We start from the raw sequence: 15,696 nt of genomic DNA, 5'->3' as shown, positions 1-15,696 counted from the left end.
CACTATGATGTTTGTTTGTTTGTTTGCCTACTGTTGTAGTCTTGTGTTTTACGGTTTCCGGGTTGGGCGCTTGAGGACTGATACTTAGCTCTCTATATATTCCTCTGACATCTAACTTCAATAGCCTCCCTTGACGACCCGCTCATTCCCGGCCTCTACCCTCTCAGCTCTTATCTCCTTTCCCTAGAGTCGGAATGTAAGAGCTAGAGGTCTACTAGCCAGAGCGGCTGAGTACGAAAATATCGAAAGCGGCAGAGTCGCCAGAGCTGATGTTTGGTGGCGGACGGAAGCACGGATCAAGCACTAAAATCATTGGAGGCGGAAGTTCGGGTGGCTTTACAGATTAGTCCAGGCCCAAGCCACCAAGGGATTAGGGCTGCCTCTTCCAGTTCACAGGGGTTCAAAACCTTCTTTAGGCATGTCAGCTAGCCACGGCTCCTTTCTAACCAATTGAGAATGCTCCCTATAGCCTCATTCCAAGCCGTCGAGTGCTTACGCTATAGTTATAATGAAGCTGGTTCAGGGTTAACAGTCAATAGTTCAGCCATTAGCTCCTGATTTGGTGCGGCTGAGGACGGGACATGGCCGTTAGATTGACTAGATCGCCAAGACGGACGGCATCTGCGGCAACCACCGCCGCTAGTAGACGGAACTTGCGGGGAAAGACCTCGAATGCATCCCTCGAATGCATCTCTCGACTCATTCAAACCTTCTCATTTCATCTTTCAGCTCGCCAGGACCAGCAATCTCTGACTTTTCATGCCGCGTTGGTACAGAACATAATGATTGTTAGCCCGAACCAGCCAACACCTACTGGCGTGCAGGTCCCTAGTTGGTATAGTCAGGGACATGCGAGAGTGGTAAGAGAACTGGGGGCCGCTACCCTAAATTACACCAAGACTTAGCTAAGTTTGATATACCTTTATTAAATATTAGATCAGTTCAGTTGTTTCCCCCGCCTGTTCACAGCTTTGATGTTTTCTTGCTCCATGGTTCCACCTCCCGGCCTAATAGGCCAGTTTCAACAATGAACTAATGGAAGCCTCTTAACTCATCACCTCCTCAAATTCATTAAAGATCTTTGGTCGCCGCTTATATTACTTTTGCTCTTAACCAATTTCGTTCAGTTTTGCCAAGACTGCAACTCCATATTCTGATAGGCTAGCTGTCTATGGTCTACGTTTAAGTCTCTATCTTTGCAACAACTTCCCACTAAAAATAAAACCAGATCCCAGAAACGATATCATATTCACGAGCCCCCGGAGCCAGGTGAATCACAAACATGACTCGATTGATCCACCGCTTGAGGCCAGGTGGCGGTTATAATGAACAGAACCAATTGCACAATTGGCTTTTTGAATGAGCCGTGCATTGTGAATTAATGTGTTCTAGGAAGTACAATGGTTGTCCTTTTGTTCAGGTGCCCCTCAAAGACCGTAATCCAACAAAGAACTATGACTCCTTTTGTCCTCTAGTTTCAACCTGAACCGTGTTCATGTTACGGATACTTCTATGAAATCCAAAATGCATTGTTGTAGCCTTCTTTTCATGAAGTAAAGCCTTGATCATTCCTTTGTGATGGTTTGTGTTCATATTCCTTGCAGCAATTCCTGAACATTCGCTAATGTTACTACCAGGGACCACGTATGTGTAGCTTTATTCGATGTGAACAAACTCTCTGTAGGGGTTGGACAATATGTATAAATGGGCATGTGTGCCATTCTATGAGTAATATCACAACACCAATTAACAATTTAGTCACATCTACCCACTATACTTATCCAAAACGTCCCTTCTCCATTTACACTGCAAAGATGGCACCATTCCAGGACCTCTCTTACAACATCCTTATTCAATTAAACGAACTCGAAGACTCCATTCTCGAAACAAAGACTACATATTCGGTAATCCTTTGCCCCGATTCAAAGGGCCAGCGAGGTACCACCATGCCTCCTCCGAATGAGATGGTACTGCTTGTCGAAAAACTGCATCAGATTCAGCCGCTGATCGTGGGCATGGTAGCCTTAGCCACCAATCGAGTGGACCAGCGAGTGGCTGAAGGTCACCGACGACAGTTCGGGCTGTTACAGGTGCAGGTGCTCCAGATGCTGGACGAGATGGGCCAGAGGCTGGAAGAGGTGAACAAAAGGCTGGAATCTGGCAATCAGAAGCACATGGGCTCTCGGCCATGAACGCCGGCTAAATGGCTCCATTTCACCATCAAGGGTTCACAATAGTAGTATCATATGACAACGAGTCTGTTATCGAGATTGTTAAATTTCTAATTTAGAAAAATTAATTAAAATCGAATTTATTTATAAACTTGGAAATTCTCCCTGAAATTATTAAATATGTCTAGTGTAAAGGCGTTTATTATTTCAGATATTTGTAGTGAATTAAGAGGGATCTAGTAGTGATATTGCATTTTTTGGAGTAGGACCGTCGTTGATGAAAGCTTCAGAGCTTTGCTTCCCCTCCCATAATCCCATTTACATCTCTTAAGCTGGCTTCTGAGCGTTTCTGATTAATAACTTACAAATTCGCATATAATTAACGCTATCGTTTCTGTTATTTCCCCCTGTTCGACAAAGCGCCGCTAAAATGAAGCTGTCAACGATCGCTTTCCTTCTCGCGTCACTTCTCGCGTTCCTTCTTGGCCTCTTTGCGCTCGAAAATGTCGCTGCTGGGCTTGCGCGGAATGAGCCCACCACCGCGATCGCAGCTTTCGACTTTGTCAACATGATGTCTATGCTTGGAACGGAGGATACCTTCGATGGTACGGAACAAACGACCAACAAAGCTTGGCGCAAGATAATCTCATCCCCGAGCCACGGATGCCACTGCCACTATCAATCACCGAAAAGCTGGTAAATATCCTAAAAGACATTGCATCCCACGTCGCGCCAACCTTCAACTACTACGCACTCGATGCTGCCCTCCTCAGCCTGCAATTATGCAGCTGATTGCTGCTCATAAGGCTAAACTTGAGACTGCAAGCACAGATAAAAAGGACACGATACTTCTTCGGCCTGTACACCAACATTTGGTCACGACTCATTGCAGCTTGTTGCTGTGCGACTCGAAGCGCACCCCTAAAGCCAGCCCCAGTCAGAAAGGCGCTGGCTTCGAGCCGGTTGTTAGTCCGACCACCATGAATCCTCATTTCAACCATTCCTCTTAAACTGGTGTGAGAAGACTAACCTAAGCTTATGATGAGTTTTGTAATTTTCATCCAAAAGCTGGACTATGTCCATGATGAAGTTGAAAAAGATTTTATCAATAGTCTAAATCGTATTATTCATCCCGTTATTATCCTTGCCAAAGATCAACTAGCGACATATGAGACGTGACGGAGCTTCGTGCAGTTAACGTCCACGATGAATAGGCGGTGGTCCTTGCAGACATTCTTCGTGTGTCGCTTGAGCGTGTGAGTCTAACACTGATGAAGTTGAACGTGATGAATTTTGAAAGAGTTTGATCACATTATATTTGACCCTCTGACTTGATTACCTGTCTATTCTAGATCACTATACAGATGTTAGCAACTACCGCTTCTTCCATACACTTGGAACCTCAGTATATGAGTTGGGATCTTTGAGAGATGTGCTCTGCCCATTTCAACACCCTCGGGGAGACGACTTTGTAAGTCGCGACTCGACTGGACTCGAGGGATAAGTAGTTGATGCTGTATTTAATCGCTGCTGTTTTATCGCGCTGAATATCTCCGACCTACGCACTACTCTTATTGATCTCAACACTAACCAGCTCGATATCACTACCATTTCCCTTTTTATCACTCAATTCTGCTGTAATCTCACAAGAATGAGATGCAGACCATGAATCATTTCGGCAATCGCCCTCAAGTCCTGACCCCTGGATTATCTCTTCAAATCCGCTCTGGCCTGTCCGGCGTATCGCATGACCAGACTTCGAAGGGCGTCCTGATTCTTGGATGTTGTAGTTGACTCCTTTCCTATGAAGATATGGTCGGAGAGCTGGGATGCAGCAGATGACGAGACCGATGTAGACATCGAGGGAACACCAGAGTTCTGACAAGAGGTTAGATAATATTTCCAAGTTTTATCGTGAAATACACTTGCCAATTATCGTAAAAGATCGAAAGTCTTCGCTATCACCGAGCTGAATGGTCAAGAAGCGCGTGAGGGAAAAGGCTATGTCGATGATTCCCAAGAGAAAGATGCAGTATACACTGACTTTAACCTTCCTTCGCATATTGAGATTGTGGATGATGAAGAACGGAAGACAGAAAACTACAAAGTTATTAGTTGTATCACAGGCCAAAGAGAATAGGCGAACTTGCGAGCAATGCTTCCGACGAAATGCAACACCCAGTTGATTTGGAACAGAAGAAGTATCGTGGCGATTTCACATGCTTCTTCAGGCTTCGTGACAGACCTAGCAATACTATTAGAAAGGGAATTTAGAAGATGATTGTCCGGTAATACCAGTTCCGTTGAATTGGATAGCAGAGAAAGAGCTGCAGAGAAATGGTGACGATGTAGGCGCAGACACAATACACGACCACGATCCAGACCATGAGTCTTCTTATAACCATAAAGGGTGGAAATAGCTGTAGATAAATAACGAGCAGCGATGCCTTGCAGAGATAGAACGTCGTGTAAAATGGGAAAGGATTGACCCAATTGTACTGCGACCTTCAATCAGCTCAATCTCCCTCGTGGGTAATTACAACACTTACCTTCCGGACTCTGATCTGCTGCTCCAACGGGGCATCCCAATTAGACAGAGTGTAGTTGATCCCGGGATGCAAAACGCCCTCTTTCGCATAGAGTATGTCGAAGAAGCCGGTGACGAATGCGGTGCACCATGCTGATATGCGTAGCCAGTCTGCTGTTACGAGGCGCTGCTTTTGTATTGCCAATCGTAGATAGATTCGGGCGCCAATGATTATCGCGGACAGCGAGATGAGGACGTAGATGACGGTCTGGGCGTGCCATTGTTAGACATTGATGATCTAGAGAGCTCGCGATTGATCCCATACCAACACAACAACACCGGACGGCCCTACAGGCATTTTGGCGACATGAAGACAGTGAACGGGTCAACGCTGCAACTCAGTCTCGCGGGGACGAAGACCGGACTTGGAACATGGGGGAAGAAAAGCACTTAAGCAAAAGTCGAGGTAAAACGCTATTCCACAAATGTTCGACAGACACGCCACTGGCACCACCGAACTTGCTTCAACACCATACCAAAGGTCAAGAGACTTGGGATGGTGGCTATCTTGGTGTACGCCAGTTTCGTGTGCCTCTTCTCTGCGCTGCGTGAGTGGCCAGAAGCAAATTACCATGCACACTGGCGCTTTGACGGTGGCTGCGAGGTTCGGGAATAGACTCGGCACTAACATGCTTCTTGGGTTGGAGAATCGCGATAGAGTTTTCGCTATGCCCCTCGATCGCTCGAGATCAGCCACAGGTGATCAATCTTAACCAGATTCAGGCTCTAGACGGGGAATTTTAAAGAGAGAAGCATTTTGCCGATGGACCGAGACTTGGGGGAGGGGAGGATGGTGATGTAATTCGTCAGGGACATGAGTCGCGAGTGCAGCCACGATGGGAAATGTCAACGAGCTGGGCGTCCAGTCATGCTGCAATTGCCGATATTCAAGCTCAAACACACTGACGCGTTTGCGCTCTGCCGAGCATAAATGCCATCTATAGATATCCTACAACTGGGAATACGTGCATCACGTGTGGATGACGGGAAATGGGGAGGCATTGGGTATCTAACCCCCTGAACTAGTGCCCAAATTTAGTCAATCCCAGAGTCTGGAGTAGGGCACCAGCGCTAAGATCCCCCGAATCGAGTTTAGACCCTGCACATCATCTTCACTGGCAGTCTTTTGACTTTTGAGTTTTTCCCGATGCATGCCAGTGCTTACCTACTAACATAGCCTGCGACGACGCTAATCGGAAATATTGAGCCCTTGCAGGCATGTCGACTTACTGATGTGAAACGCCACGTCAAGTCATCATCGCTGCGATGACCTCAAAGATGGGAGGTTTTGGTAATCGTACACACGTTGGATCACGAGAAATAAGACTGCGGATATGAAAGTTACCTCAATCAACACTCAGGCCTGTTTTGTTGGTCTATATTTACTCTGTGCGGAGCTATTCTTGCTAACATCAACAGACTCCTCTTTCACTGACGCCTACAGCAAGATACGGCCTGCTTGATGAAGCTGCAAAGTATCTACAATGGCATCTCATCCATATCGACTTGTACATCGCCAGGTTTCCAGTAAACGATATCTTTCTCCATCAGTCACAAGCGTCGATCCTCCTTGTTCCAATTTCCAACTCAATCTCACTTACACAAGGTTGGCGCTTCTAGAAGCCATCGCCACGTGGCTGGACTTTGGCCTGAATCGGAGAACCTTCTTCTCCCAACGCAAAGGAGCCATGCTGTCCGATTCTGTATACTAAAGTAGTCTCCATGATATGTTTAGAGCTTTGGGTGCCGACTTCATGGGATTGTCTCTATCACAGATTACCAATAAGATATGCCTGATCACTAGGAGAAGTCTGGACAAAAGCAAGGCAAGCAGCCTCTGTAAATGTACCGACTTATCGAGATTGAAAATGCTCCTAGGCTGATAAAGGACATTCCCAATAAGCTACTCAACGTTTTCAATCACGCTCCGATGATGTATGCCACCAACGGCGTTATGAGATGACATTTTGGTCGCGTCTGTTTGAGAATCAGTGATGATATACTTGATGTTCATGTTGATGTAAGGCAACTCCTATTGCGAAAGGTTTGAAGCCGCCAATGCTAGACTGTTAATACTATGGGCCGACAAACGTCAAAGAACAACCGATTGATCCCGAAAATGACGCGCTGCGACTTTCTGGAACCTCTGAAGCTGACCTCGATAGACGTTGCAGAGACCACTGTGCAGCCCATTGCAAGTCGTTGAGCATTTTCTGTAGATGTGATTGTGACACCACGGCAGCTAAGACTTGAAGATAAGGGCCAAGGAAAAGAGCACCACTGCATCACCTCAGAGAGGCTATCTTCCAGGCGACCTCCTTGGCTGGTTCAAGGATAGAGTCCTTGACCCATAACGGTAAATATGGGTCATGTTGTTCTTCACACTGGGAACATCCCTCTGATATACGTCTGATGTCTTGTCTCGGATAACTCAGAACCAATTATGATGTCCATCGCACAATGAATGCCAGTAACGAACGTGCTGTTTGGCTTGAACACTGTCTTCAGCGAACAGTTTAATCTTACTATTAGTCTCTGGCACACAACTATAGTCGAGAACAGCAGGATCCTGGCCGGAGAGACGTTCCTGGAGAATATGTATACTCGTGTAGAGTCTTCAGATCACGAAAAGTTCTTGACAGCCTCCAACGTAACCGTATCAGATGCTTCAGTCATGGCTATGGCGTTGTGAAGAATAGGCATCTTAAGAAAGGATTTATGTAAATTAAGTATGGATTTATTGCTTCTTGGTCCTCATTGTTTAAGAGGGTTTGGGATTTACATAAGTGAACTTTGGAGGGAGATCGTGGATGAATATAGAACAGGGATGGTCTGACTGAACACCAATGACGATGTTCAAAGAACAATTTTAATGAACGCATGTCCACAGAAGCTTAGTCTGGAGCAACGTCTAACGACAAAGAACAACGGCGCATTACTAACGGGATTTTGACAAATCTCTTCGAATCAGAATTCTATCATAAGCCCTGACTGACAATCACGTTGATATGAGGCGACAATAGGGTGTCTTTTGTTGGCTGAAGATACCATCTGATTGGGGTAAGGGATTCGGGGCGCTGTATGAAAGGCTTGGAGCAAAATTGTCCTATGTTAATGGCCTCAGCGTCTCCAATATAACTACACAACACATGTAGCTTGGAAGCGACCGGCATTCGCAGTTAGTTACAGTATTATCCGTTGAGATATCTTCTTGGGACATGAGTTCACTGTTCTAACGATTCGCCTATGCACTTGTTGCATCTGCTCCTCCACCTTACGCAAGTATCATCATGCTCTTCCATCCAAAAGCACGTACACTCGAGGCTGATTGAGTAGCCAGCAATGAATATGTCCTAACACGGCGATTCGAGTAATCTAGCGCATGGTGACCGGCACACAACCATCGATATAGCCCGCAGACGTCTTGATGCAGCACCTCGAAAATAGATCTCCGATGACCAAGTCCATCGCCGAACTGTCTGCACGTCGTGAAGGTATCCCCCTTGCCTTCTCTCTCTTCTCATCGACTTGAAGTGTTTCGAGACAGCTCCTGCCTATTCTGACTTCGATAGCCAGCACTCTTAGCGACTACAAGAAATCGACTACCTGTGCTCTAGAAAGGAACATGGTCAGAGTCCGTAGCAATAGTGGTTATGAAGCAATGCAGCGGCGAATAAGAAGATCAAAACCAGGAAGCTGTTGCTGTTGTTGGCGGTTGCGGAACATAATCATCCGGATTGTGCCCTATTTATCCAGAACATCCTTAGTCAGGTACCAGTTGCTGTTCCTGGTAATTACGGAGGACGATCCTCCGTGTGCTGCGGCATACCCTTTTTATATATATGACGTCCGATGTGCGGGGTAAATAACACTACCTCGGGTGGATAAGTTGGAGTTGGAAATAGCCTCTTGAAACAATACTTAATCAATCCATGCATACGACGCTGTCTACCATTTGATGCTCCCCGCGACAGACATGGAGTATTTATTCTTTTTACCGGTTGCGGGGTCTTATACCGGACATGCTGCCTCCGGATCTCGCGGTATTTGACACCGGCACTTGAACCTCGCCTGAGCCGACAATATCACCATGACCAGTATCAGGTATAAAGCTTTGGTCAGTGACGGCCAAGGATCTAAGGAATAAACACCACCAATCCACAGGAAGCGGAGAACTCACCATGCTCGGCCTTCCATCACCCTGCAAGCTGCTCACACAGCTGAGCCTCGGCGCCAGCCTTGTTGCGGCTCAGCTCCAGACCATCACCAACTTTGGAAACACCTACGGCACGCAGCTAACTATGCAGGCCTATATTCCCGGAAATCTGCCTGCTAGCCCAGCAGTGATGCTCGCCGTGAGCCATCCCCATCATCTCACCCAGTTCTTGTACTGACCGTATGGATATAGCTCCACGCCTGCGGTGGAAACGGACCAGGCTACTTCCAGCAGACCAAGTACAAGTCCCTCGCCGACTCACGCGGCGTGATCCTCATCTTTCCGTCATCACAAAAGGACTTTAACTGCTGGGATGTCGCGAGCGCCAAGACACTCAAGCATGATGGTCAGGGTGATAGTCAAGTTCTCGTCAGCATGGTCGACTATGTCATCAAGACGTACAAGGCCGACCCCAAGAAGGTTTACGTCACGGGCACCAGCTCCGGATGCATGATGACCAATGTTCTCGCCGCGACTTACCCGGACCGCTTCGCCGCTGCTACATGCTACTCTGGTGTTGCTGCTGGATGCATGGCCGGGTCTCCTGGATCGAGCCCCATTAGTTCTGACCGTGTCTGCTCCGACGGGAAGATTATCAAGACCGGACAGCAGTGGGCTGATCAGGTTAAGTCGATGTATCCTGGCTACAGTGGCTCGTACCCCCGATTCAAGACCTGGCATGGCACTGCGGATAATCTTGTCTTTTACCGGAACCTTCTTGAGCAGATCAAGGAGTGGTCGACCATTCAGGGCATTTCGTTTACCCGCAATGAGACGTCGACTCCACAGTCTGGTTACACTACCATGATCTATGGAGACGGAACCAAGTTTGTCGCGGTATCTGCAGCTGGAGTCGGACATGTCGTGCCTACTCATGAGGATCTTGACTTTAAGTGGTTTGGTCTTACCTGAGACTTGCTGTTGTCAGAATCCTGGTAAAGAGGGAAACTGTCAGATTCGGGGTTGATGTTGGGGAGCGGAGATATTAGGATCTAAGTGAGGGAGAGAACCAGGAGCAACAAGAAAGCGGGAGGAAAGAGGATAAATTGTGTACATAGTTATTTCTACTACAATCTTCTCAGTACATAACAGCTTCATTCGTTCAGCTAGAGAGCTACTTGGGCTCTATTTCACACTGCCGAGCTCTCCTTTCCTCTCGCCATAATCGTTCGCATCTTAGTCCCCCATCGCTTGCTGCATGAGGTAAACAAGGTCATCTCAGCTTATCACCGAAGCCACGCTTATAGTTTAGATAAAAATAAAAGTCAATTAAAATCGGAATAAGTTCTTTTATTAATAGACTATGCCATTATAATAGTTAACGCCGTTCTCCACTTCCCTGTTTCATCTTCACACCTCGGGAGCGCCAGAAGGTCAAAGTTTCCCAACGCCAAGACTCAGAATGCTCTGAAACGCAAGACTCAGCGCTCTCAGACAATCAGCAGTGTTCTCAAACGGCCCGTAACAGGCGAAAAAGGGTAAACAAGGTTCATAAGTGCATGAACCAAAACAAAGTTTCACGATATTCTTAATTTCATCATTTAGTTCGGCATGAGTAAACAAAATGCTTTCTTTACCATGCGACATTACGTGACCAAGCGTATGAACTGCCAAACGGATATAATCAGACACTTCGTCATGACTACATTCGGGTGCAAACTCCAGAAACTCCTCTGACATTATTAAACATCAGGTCATACTCTGCAGTCTCTCACAATGGTGCCTCAACCGCTCAACCTCACCAATAATTCCTATCTTTCAGCCGCAACAGCACGAACCTTTGGGCCCAAGACTCCGACAGATATATGCGGCTTCACAAAAGACGCACGTCTGATAGCTCCAAGACAGCGTCGCCGCGCTACAGTAATCGTACTCAACGGCAGAACACCTCCTCACTTCGCCCTTGAGTCTCCTCCGCGCAGACGTAAAAGCGCGACTGATCGTCGCAAGAGTTTGCAGCGGCATCTATACTCTGCGCAGAATCTTACGTTGCGCAATCCAAGCAATGGTCTTTTGCGGCAGGGTTCTGAGAAGCGCAACAATCTATGCGACTGTACTTCAGGTCTGGATATAAAATTGACGGAGCTTTGCGTTGAGCAACCTGATCGTGAGCCTTTGCGGTCGCCGGCAATGTTTTCACCTTGTTGTTGGAGCATTCCCTCACCTACGCCGGGGAGTTCCTTTTCGCTGAGTGAGCAGGTTTACCAATTTCAAGGCCACTGCAATGGGAATCGTAAGAGCAGGCGGGCTACGTGGGCATTTGATGTGGATGGGGGTGTGAACAAATTGCCGTCTTGTCCATTCTGGTCATGTTCAGAATATCCTGAGGCGCAATCGTCGCGACTTTAGTGGAATATTGGATCGAGGACAGTATTCAGTTCTATGTTGGCCTTGAGCTATCCGATCTGTGATTGATAGCTTGGTATTCGCTATTGATCAATTTTTATATGCAAAGCGAAGGGGGCTAGGTTTGCAAGTAATATGATTTATTCAAATTGACCTTTAAACACAATTGAAAGCCTCCATACTTTATAGATATTAATCTTAGGTCGAGCCATAGTCATGACATAGCTTAGGGTGACTTCCATGACAGACTCGGTTATGTCCGTTAATGTCTTTGTTTTAATCTTGTCTAGACAGAGGTCGTGCTCCTCATAATGAAGGAGTCTCAGACATGGATCGATGATCGATTGAGCCTGAATGGCTCAGATGTTTCCATTTGCTTGAAGCTGCAACAGCGGCTTAATGAGCTGGGGCGGAGTTGTAGCAGATGAAATTGAACATCGAAATGACCGTTGGCCTTTTTGAAGCCAGCAAAGTAATATTTTTACTACTGAAACAAGTAATAAGAACAGCGAAGTGACATATTATCTGGCGCTATGGTTGTTGACTAGCTGGCCGGGGTCTTGCGCCGGTCTGAGTCATACCGTATACGAGGTAATACTTGAGTCAGCCTTACCAAAAGGTGACAAACACCACCTCATATATATCAACATGCCTAGTAATAATTCTTTTCCTTCTCCATATTTCTTTTTCAATTATTCAATTCACTGAAGGGGAACAATCACAATGCGGCCAGCACCACTCGAGAGATCGCGGCTCTGCGACGCCTGCACCCACGCATGTTCCATGTCCATTGTTGGCTGTACACCATATACCTGTCAAACCCACAGATCCCGATTCACCAGCAAAGAGCAAAATTCCTATCACAGAAGTTGGGATGTTCTGAACGACGTATCAAGATGGGCAAAGTGGTCAAAGACAAAGCGAGACTTTGTCGCAGAAACAAGTTCATCGGGGTGTCATCTTTGCATAATAATCGCACACGCCTTTGATGAAAAGTCGAAAGAGACATTTCAGAGTCTGGGTAGTGACGAGGTTATTCGGCTTTGCTTCAAGTATCGCACTGTTGAGCGAGATCCAAGTGGAAAGTTGGATTGGGATGAGAGGACGAGCATGGCGATTACCGATATTGCGTTGGGAATTGATCTTCCCGATGAGTTCTGGTTGGCGATCAGGTCGGACAGAGGGTCAGTGTTGGACGAGGTGGCGTTCGATCTGCGAATACGGCCACTTCAAGGTAATCTTACGAGTGCATGCAAGAACTATGACTGACTTGATTACAGAAACGGATACGAGCCATGTAATCAAGACTATCCCTGGCAGACACGCTTCGACAATGAACGATCAGAACTTGCAGCTTGCGTTGAAATGGATTAAAGGCTGTACTCGCTCACATCCCATATGCAAAGAATTCCAACCGCGACAGTCGAATTGGCGTCCAACGAGACTTATCCATGTCGGGTCAAAATCTCAACAACCTCGACTAGTCATTCCATCAGAAGTAGTTAATTACATTGCTCTCAGTTACTGCTGGGGAACCGACAACACTGTCACTCTCACTGAAGCAACACTCGCTCCATTCCAGAAGGAAATCCCTCTGGTGAGCTTACCAACCACCATCCGCGATGCAATCACTACAACAAGAGATCTCGGCTATGATTATTTATGGGTAGATGCTCTCTGCATCGTTCAAGACTCCAAACCCGACTGGATCAAGGAGTCCTCACAGATGGGTAGCATATACGGTTCAGCAGCTCTGACCCTCGCCGCAGCTGGCACATCAAGTGTACAAGACTCAATATTCTGCCGTCGAGATCCCCGCGCAGTAAGACCATGCATCGCAAACATCATGCACAGCGCTTCCTATCACGGTGTGAGCTACCCATGGGCTATATATCCGCACCAACCCGAGCGCCTACTATTCGATACCATCAACGAGAGTCCTTTGAGCCGTCGAGCTTGGGCCTTACAGGAGCTTTTGGTATCACCGCGGACTTTGGTGTTTGGATCGAAACAAATGGTTTGGTCGTGTGCGACGACAGAAGCAAGTGAGACGTTTCCAATTGGCCTGGATCCCAAGTTCAGTTCTATATTGAACGAGAGTGCAAGTTTGTCGTATCTTCGCCAACAGCTCATGAGAGCTTCGAAGTTGCAGCAAGAACCGTCGGATTTTTGGAACGACTTTATTAGCAGATACACCAAAGCTCAACTTACTTTTCGTTCCGACACACTCGTTGCACTACAAGGCATCGTCGAAAGAATCGTCGAAGCGAGACGTGGATCGAACAAACGTTCACGGGAGCTGGAATACGTCGCTGGTCTGTGGCGGGACACGAATTTCCAGCAGAGCCTCTTATGGCGTCCCAAGGCTGGATCATCACCCAACCGACCAGATTGTTATCGCGCTCCGTCGTGGAGTTGGGCGTCGCTGGACGGCGAGGTCGATTTCTTTGAGCAATACATACCGTGGATTTGGAATGGGAAGAAAGTTGAGCTTGCAAGGATCTTGGACATCTGCGTGGAGCCTCAGACTGGTTACTCGATTTCGACAACTGGTCAGATCAAAGCGGGATTTATTGAGATGGAGTGCCATTTGCGGGAATGCTACTTGATGAAAACTCCACAATCCGACGACACATCAAACAATCGAGTGGATGATGAATATCTAATCATCTCCTCCAATAAGTATAATAAGATTTCGGGAAACGCTTGCATCAAAGAACCCACGGAAGGAGCCCAACAGGTACACAAATTCGCCAACTCCTGCACTATAGACCTCCCAGACGAAATACCATCTTCTCAGTGGATTCGGGTTTACTGCGTTCCTCTGCAATTAGGTTGGTGTCAAACCGATCGCTACGAGCAGTCCGTCTGGGAGAGCTACGAAGGCTTAATCCTTGTCCTCAATGACGCAGAAGAGGACGACCTATTGACATCTGAAGGTTTTTGTGTCGTCTCTCGAACCTTTCGTCGTATTGGCACATTTACTTTCGATCTTCATGATGACAATAGAGAAGCGCGAGAAGATGAACTTTTAGGACCGCTGGTGTTTGATAAGGAGGGGAATTGGGAGAGGAAAAGGGAAACAGTCTGTATCGTTTAACAATAGTTGGTGTAATTATTGTAGACATCTAATATCCATGCTGCTTGAGTTGTAGCAACGACGGATTTAATAGAGTTCTCGCTCTGTCTGGTTTTGTTGTTGATGAAGTTGAGCTTCAGTGATGGAAGCGATTGAGTGGCGTCACTAGTGCTTTGTCTACAGGCTTCCAAGTCCAGTGACATCAGCTAATAAGCTCAACTGGTTCAGAGCAACAAATGCGAAATGTCAAAGACGCTGAAGTTCTCCATCTTGCGATTGACGTGCTCTGTTAAAAATTTTGCAGAAATTGTCTTAGAACAATGAAAGGCAGCCTGACCACTTCTGAGGTATCCCATAATCCTCTGCAAGGGAATCCTTACACCATCAGCCATCACCACAGAATTGCAAGCTCCGTGAAACTCTACCTATTATTGACTGTAACTAGTCTTTGGCCTCACAATGGGGAGATTTGCGTTCCTGCTCTGCGCCAGATTTAACAAAGCTGCAATAAGGACGTTGGTTAAGCGATTAATTGTCTGTATGGAAAGCGTAGGATTATGTACCGTACAGAGAGCCACTCTAAGCACATACGACCATACCTGCAGGAAAATACGGGATCCCGTCCGCTCTCCCATAGTCAAGCCTGTAAGGGGCGGATCAGTAGTTGGGTCGGTGACGACCAGCGAATCCCCGCTGTTGTATGTTTTTTGCTGATCTTGCTAATAACATCCTTCTTTTTGCAGGTCATGTATACTGGAAATTTTAATCGCCCATCGGCAATGGGCTTGATGGTAATGGCGAATAAACGTGGCGATTTCCATTTTGTTAGGCGGTTCAATGGCGGGATGCATAGACTGTTTACCCAGCAACTCCCGAGAGAACCACTGTTTATGCAAGGAACTTGGAGCCTGGTCATTTAGGACAGGAACTGAAGCATTAACAGGCGGCGCGTAGAATGTCTAGCCATTCGTCATTGAAGGTACGGCTGGGGATGTCGACGTTGTATGAGCTGGGCCTCTGGAATCAATGGACGAAAAGCTGCAGCTTCTCCTGCTTGAATTGTTGGCGGTTCATTACTTGTTCAAGCGGCGTAGGGCAATCTAAGGAAATACCATTATGTCACGATGGAACTACTCATCTGTAGTTTATGGTTTGAGCCTGGATATTTAATAATGGTGGTGTGTCTGTTTTGGTGGCTTGCCTTAATCGATAGACTGACTTGATCTCATTTGTTGCCTGGTATCTTATCACGATAAGATAACAACCACCCATGGATGTCTCCACTTAGCTGGTCGAC

At 46.8% G+C, this 15,696-nt stretch overlaps 5 protein-coding genes across 5 annotated transcripts; 4 read left to right on the top strand and 1 right to left on the bottom strand.

The window, feature by feature from the left end:
• Positions 1–1,814: 1,814 nt before the first annotated feature.
• FOBCDRAFT_148929 (uncharacterized protein) lies at positions 1,815–2,192 on the top strand (the record flags this gene model as incomplete). The annotated part of the gene is made up of 1 exon (XM_031193034.2): positions 1,815–2,192. The coding sequence occupies one exon, from the start codon at positions 1,815–1,817 to the stop codon at positions 2,190–2,192; it is 378 nt and encodes a 125-aa protein (XP_031031880.2).
• A 1,495-nt stretch (positions 2,193–3,687) lies between these two features.
• Positions 3,688–5,081, bottom strand: FOBCDRAFT_286581 (uncharacterized protein). Its single transcript, XM_054707642.2, has 6 exons — positions 5,024–5,081; positions 4,721–4,966; positions 4,467–4,669; positions 4,322–4,416; positions 4,101–4,271; positions 3,688–4,049 (listed from the first exon to the last, which is right to left on the bottom strand). The coding sequence occupies exons 1-6, from the start codon at positions 5,054–5,056 to the stop codon at positions 3,730–3,732; spliced, it is 1,068 nt and encodes a 355-aa protein (XP_054563617.2). The 5' UTR covers positions 5,057–5,081; the 3' UTR covers positions 3,688–3,729.
• Positions 5,082–8,939: 3,858 nt separating this feature from the next.
• Positions 8,940–9,886, top strand: FOBCDRAFT_245489 (Alpha/Beta hydrolase protein; the record flags this gene model as incomplete). The annotated part of the gene is made up of 2 exons (XM_031193032.2): positions 8,940–9,113; positions 9,167–9,886. 2 exons carry the CDS (start codon positions 8,940–8,942, stop codon positions 9,884–9,886), a joined length of 894 nt encoding a protein of 297 aa, XP_031031878.2.
• Positions 9,887–10,690: 804 nt separating this feature from the next.
• On the top strand, positions 10,691–11,323 carry FOBCDRAFT_208813 (uncharacterized protein; the record flags this gene model as incomplete). The annotated part of the gene is made up of 1 exon (XM_059609249.1): positions 10,691–11,323. The coding sequence occupies one exon, from the start codon at positions 10,691–10,693 to the stop codon at positions 11,321–11,323; it is 633 nt and encodes a 210-aa protein (XP_059463687.1).
• Positions 11,324–12,043: 720 nt separating this feature from the next.
• On the top strand, positions 12,044–14,420 carry FOBCDRAFT_192629 (heterokaryon incompatibility protein-domain-containing protein; the record flags this gene model as incomplete). The annotated part of the gene is made up of 2 exons (XM_031193030.2): positions 12,044–12,554; positions 12,601–14,420. The coding sequence occupies 2 exons, from the start codon at positions 12,044–12,046 to the stop codon at positions 14,418–14,420; spliced, it is 2,331 nt and encodes a 776-aa protein (XP_031031876.2).
• Between the last annotated feature and the right edge of the window lie 1,276 nt (positions 14,421–15,696).

The sequence above is a fragment of the Fusarium oxysporum genome, chromosome XI, assembly GCF_013085055.1.
Source record: "Fusarium oxysporum Fo47 chromosome XI, complete sequence".
Taxonomy (NCBI): domain Eukaryota; kingdom Fungi; phylum Ascomycota; class Sordariomycetes; order Hypocreales; family Nectriaceae; genus Fusarium; species Fusarium oxysporum.
Note: the sequence above shows the minus strand (reverse complement) of the source record. Positions and strands in the feature narration are given on the sequence as shown.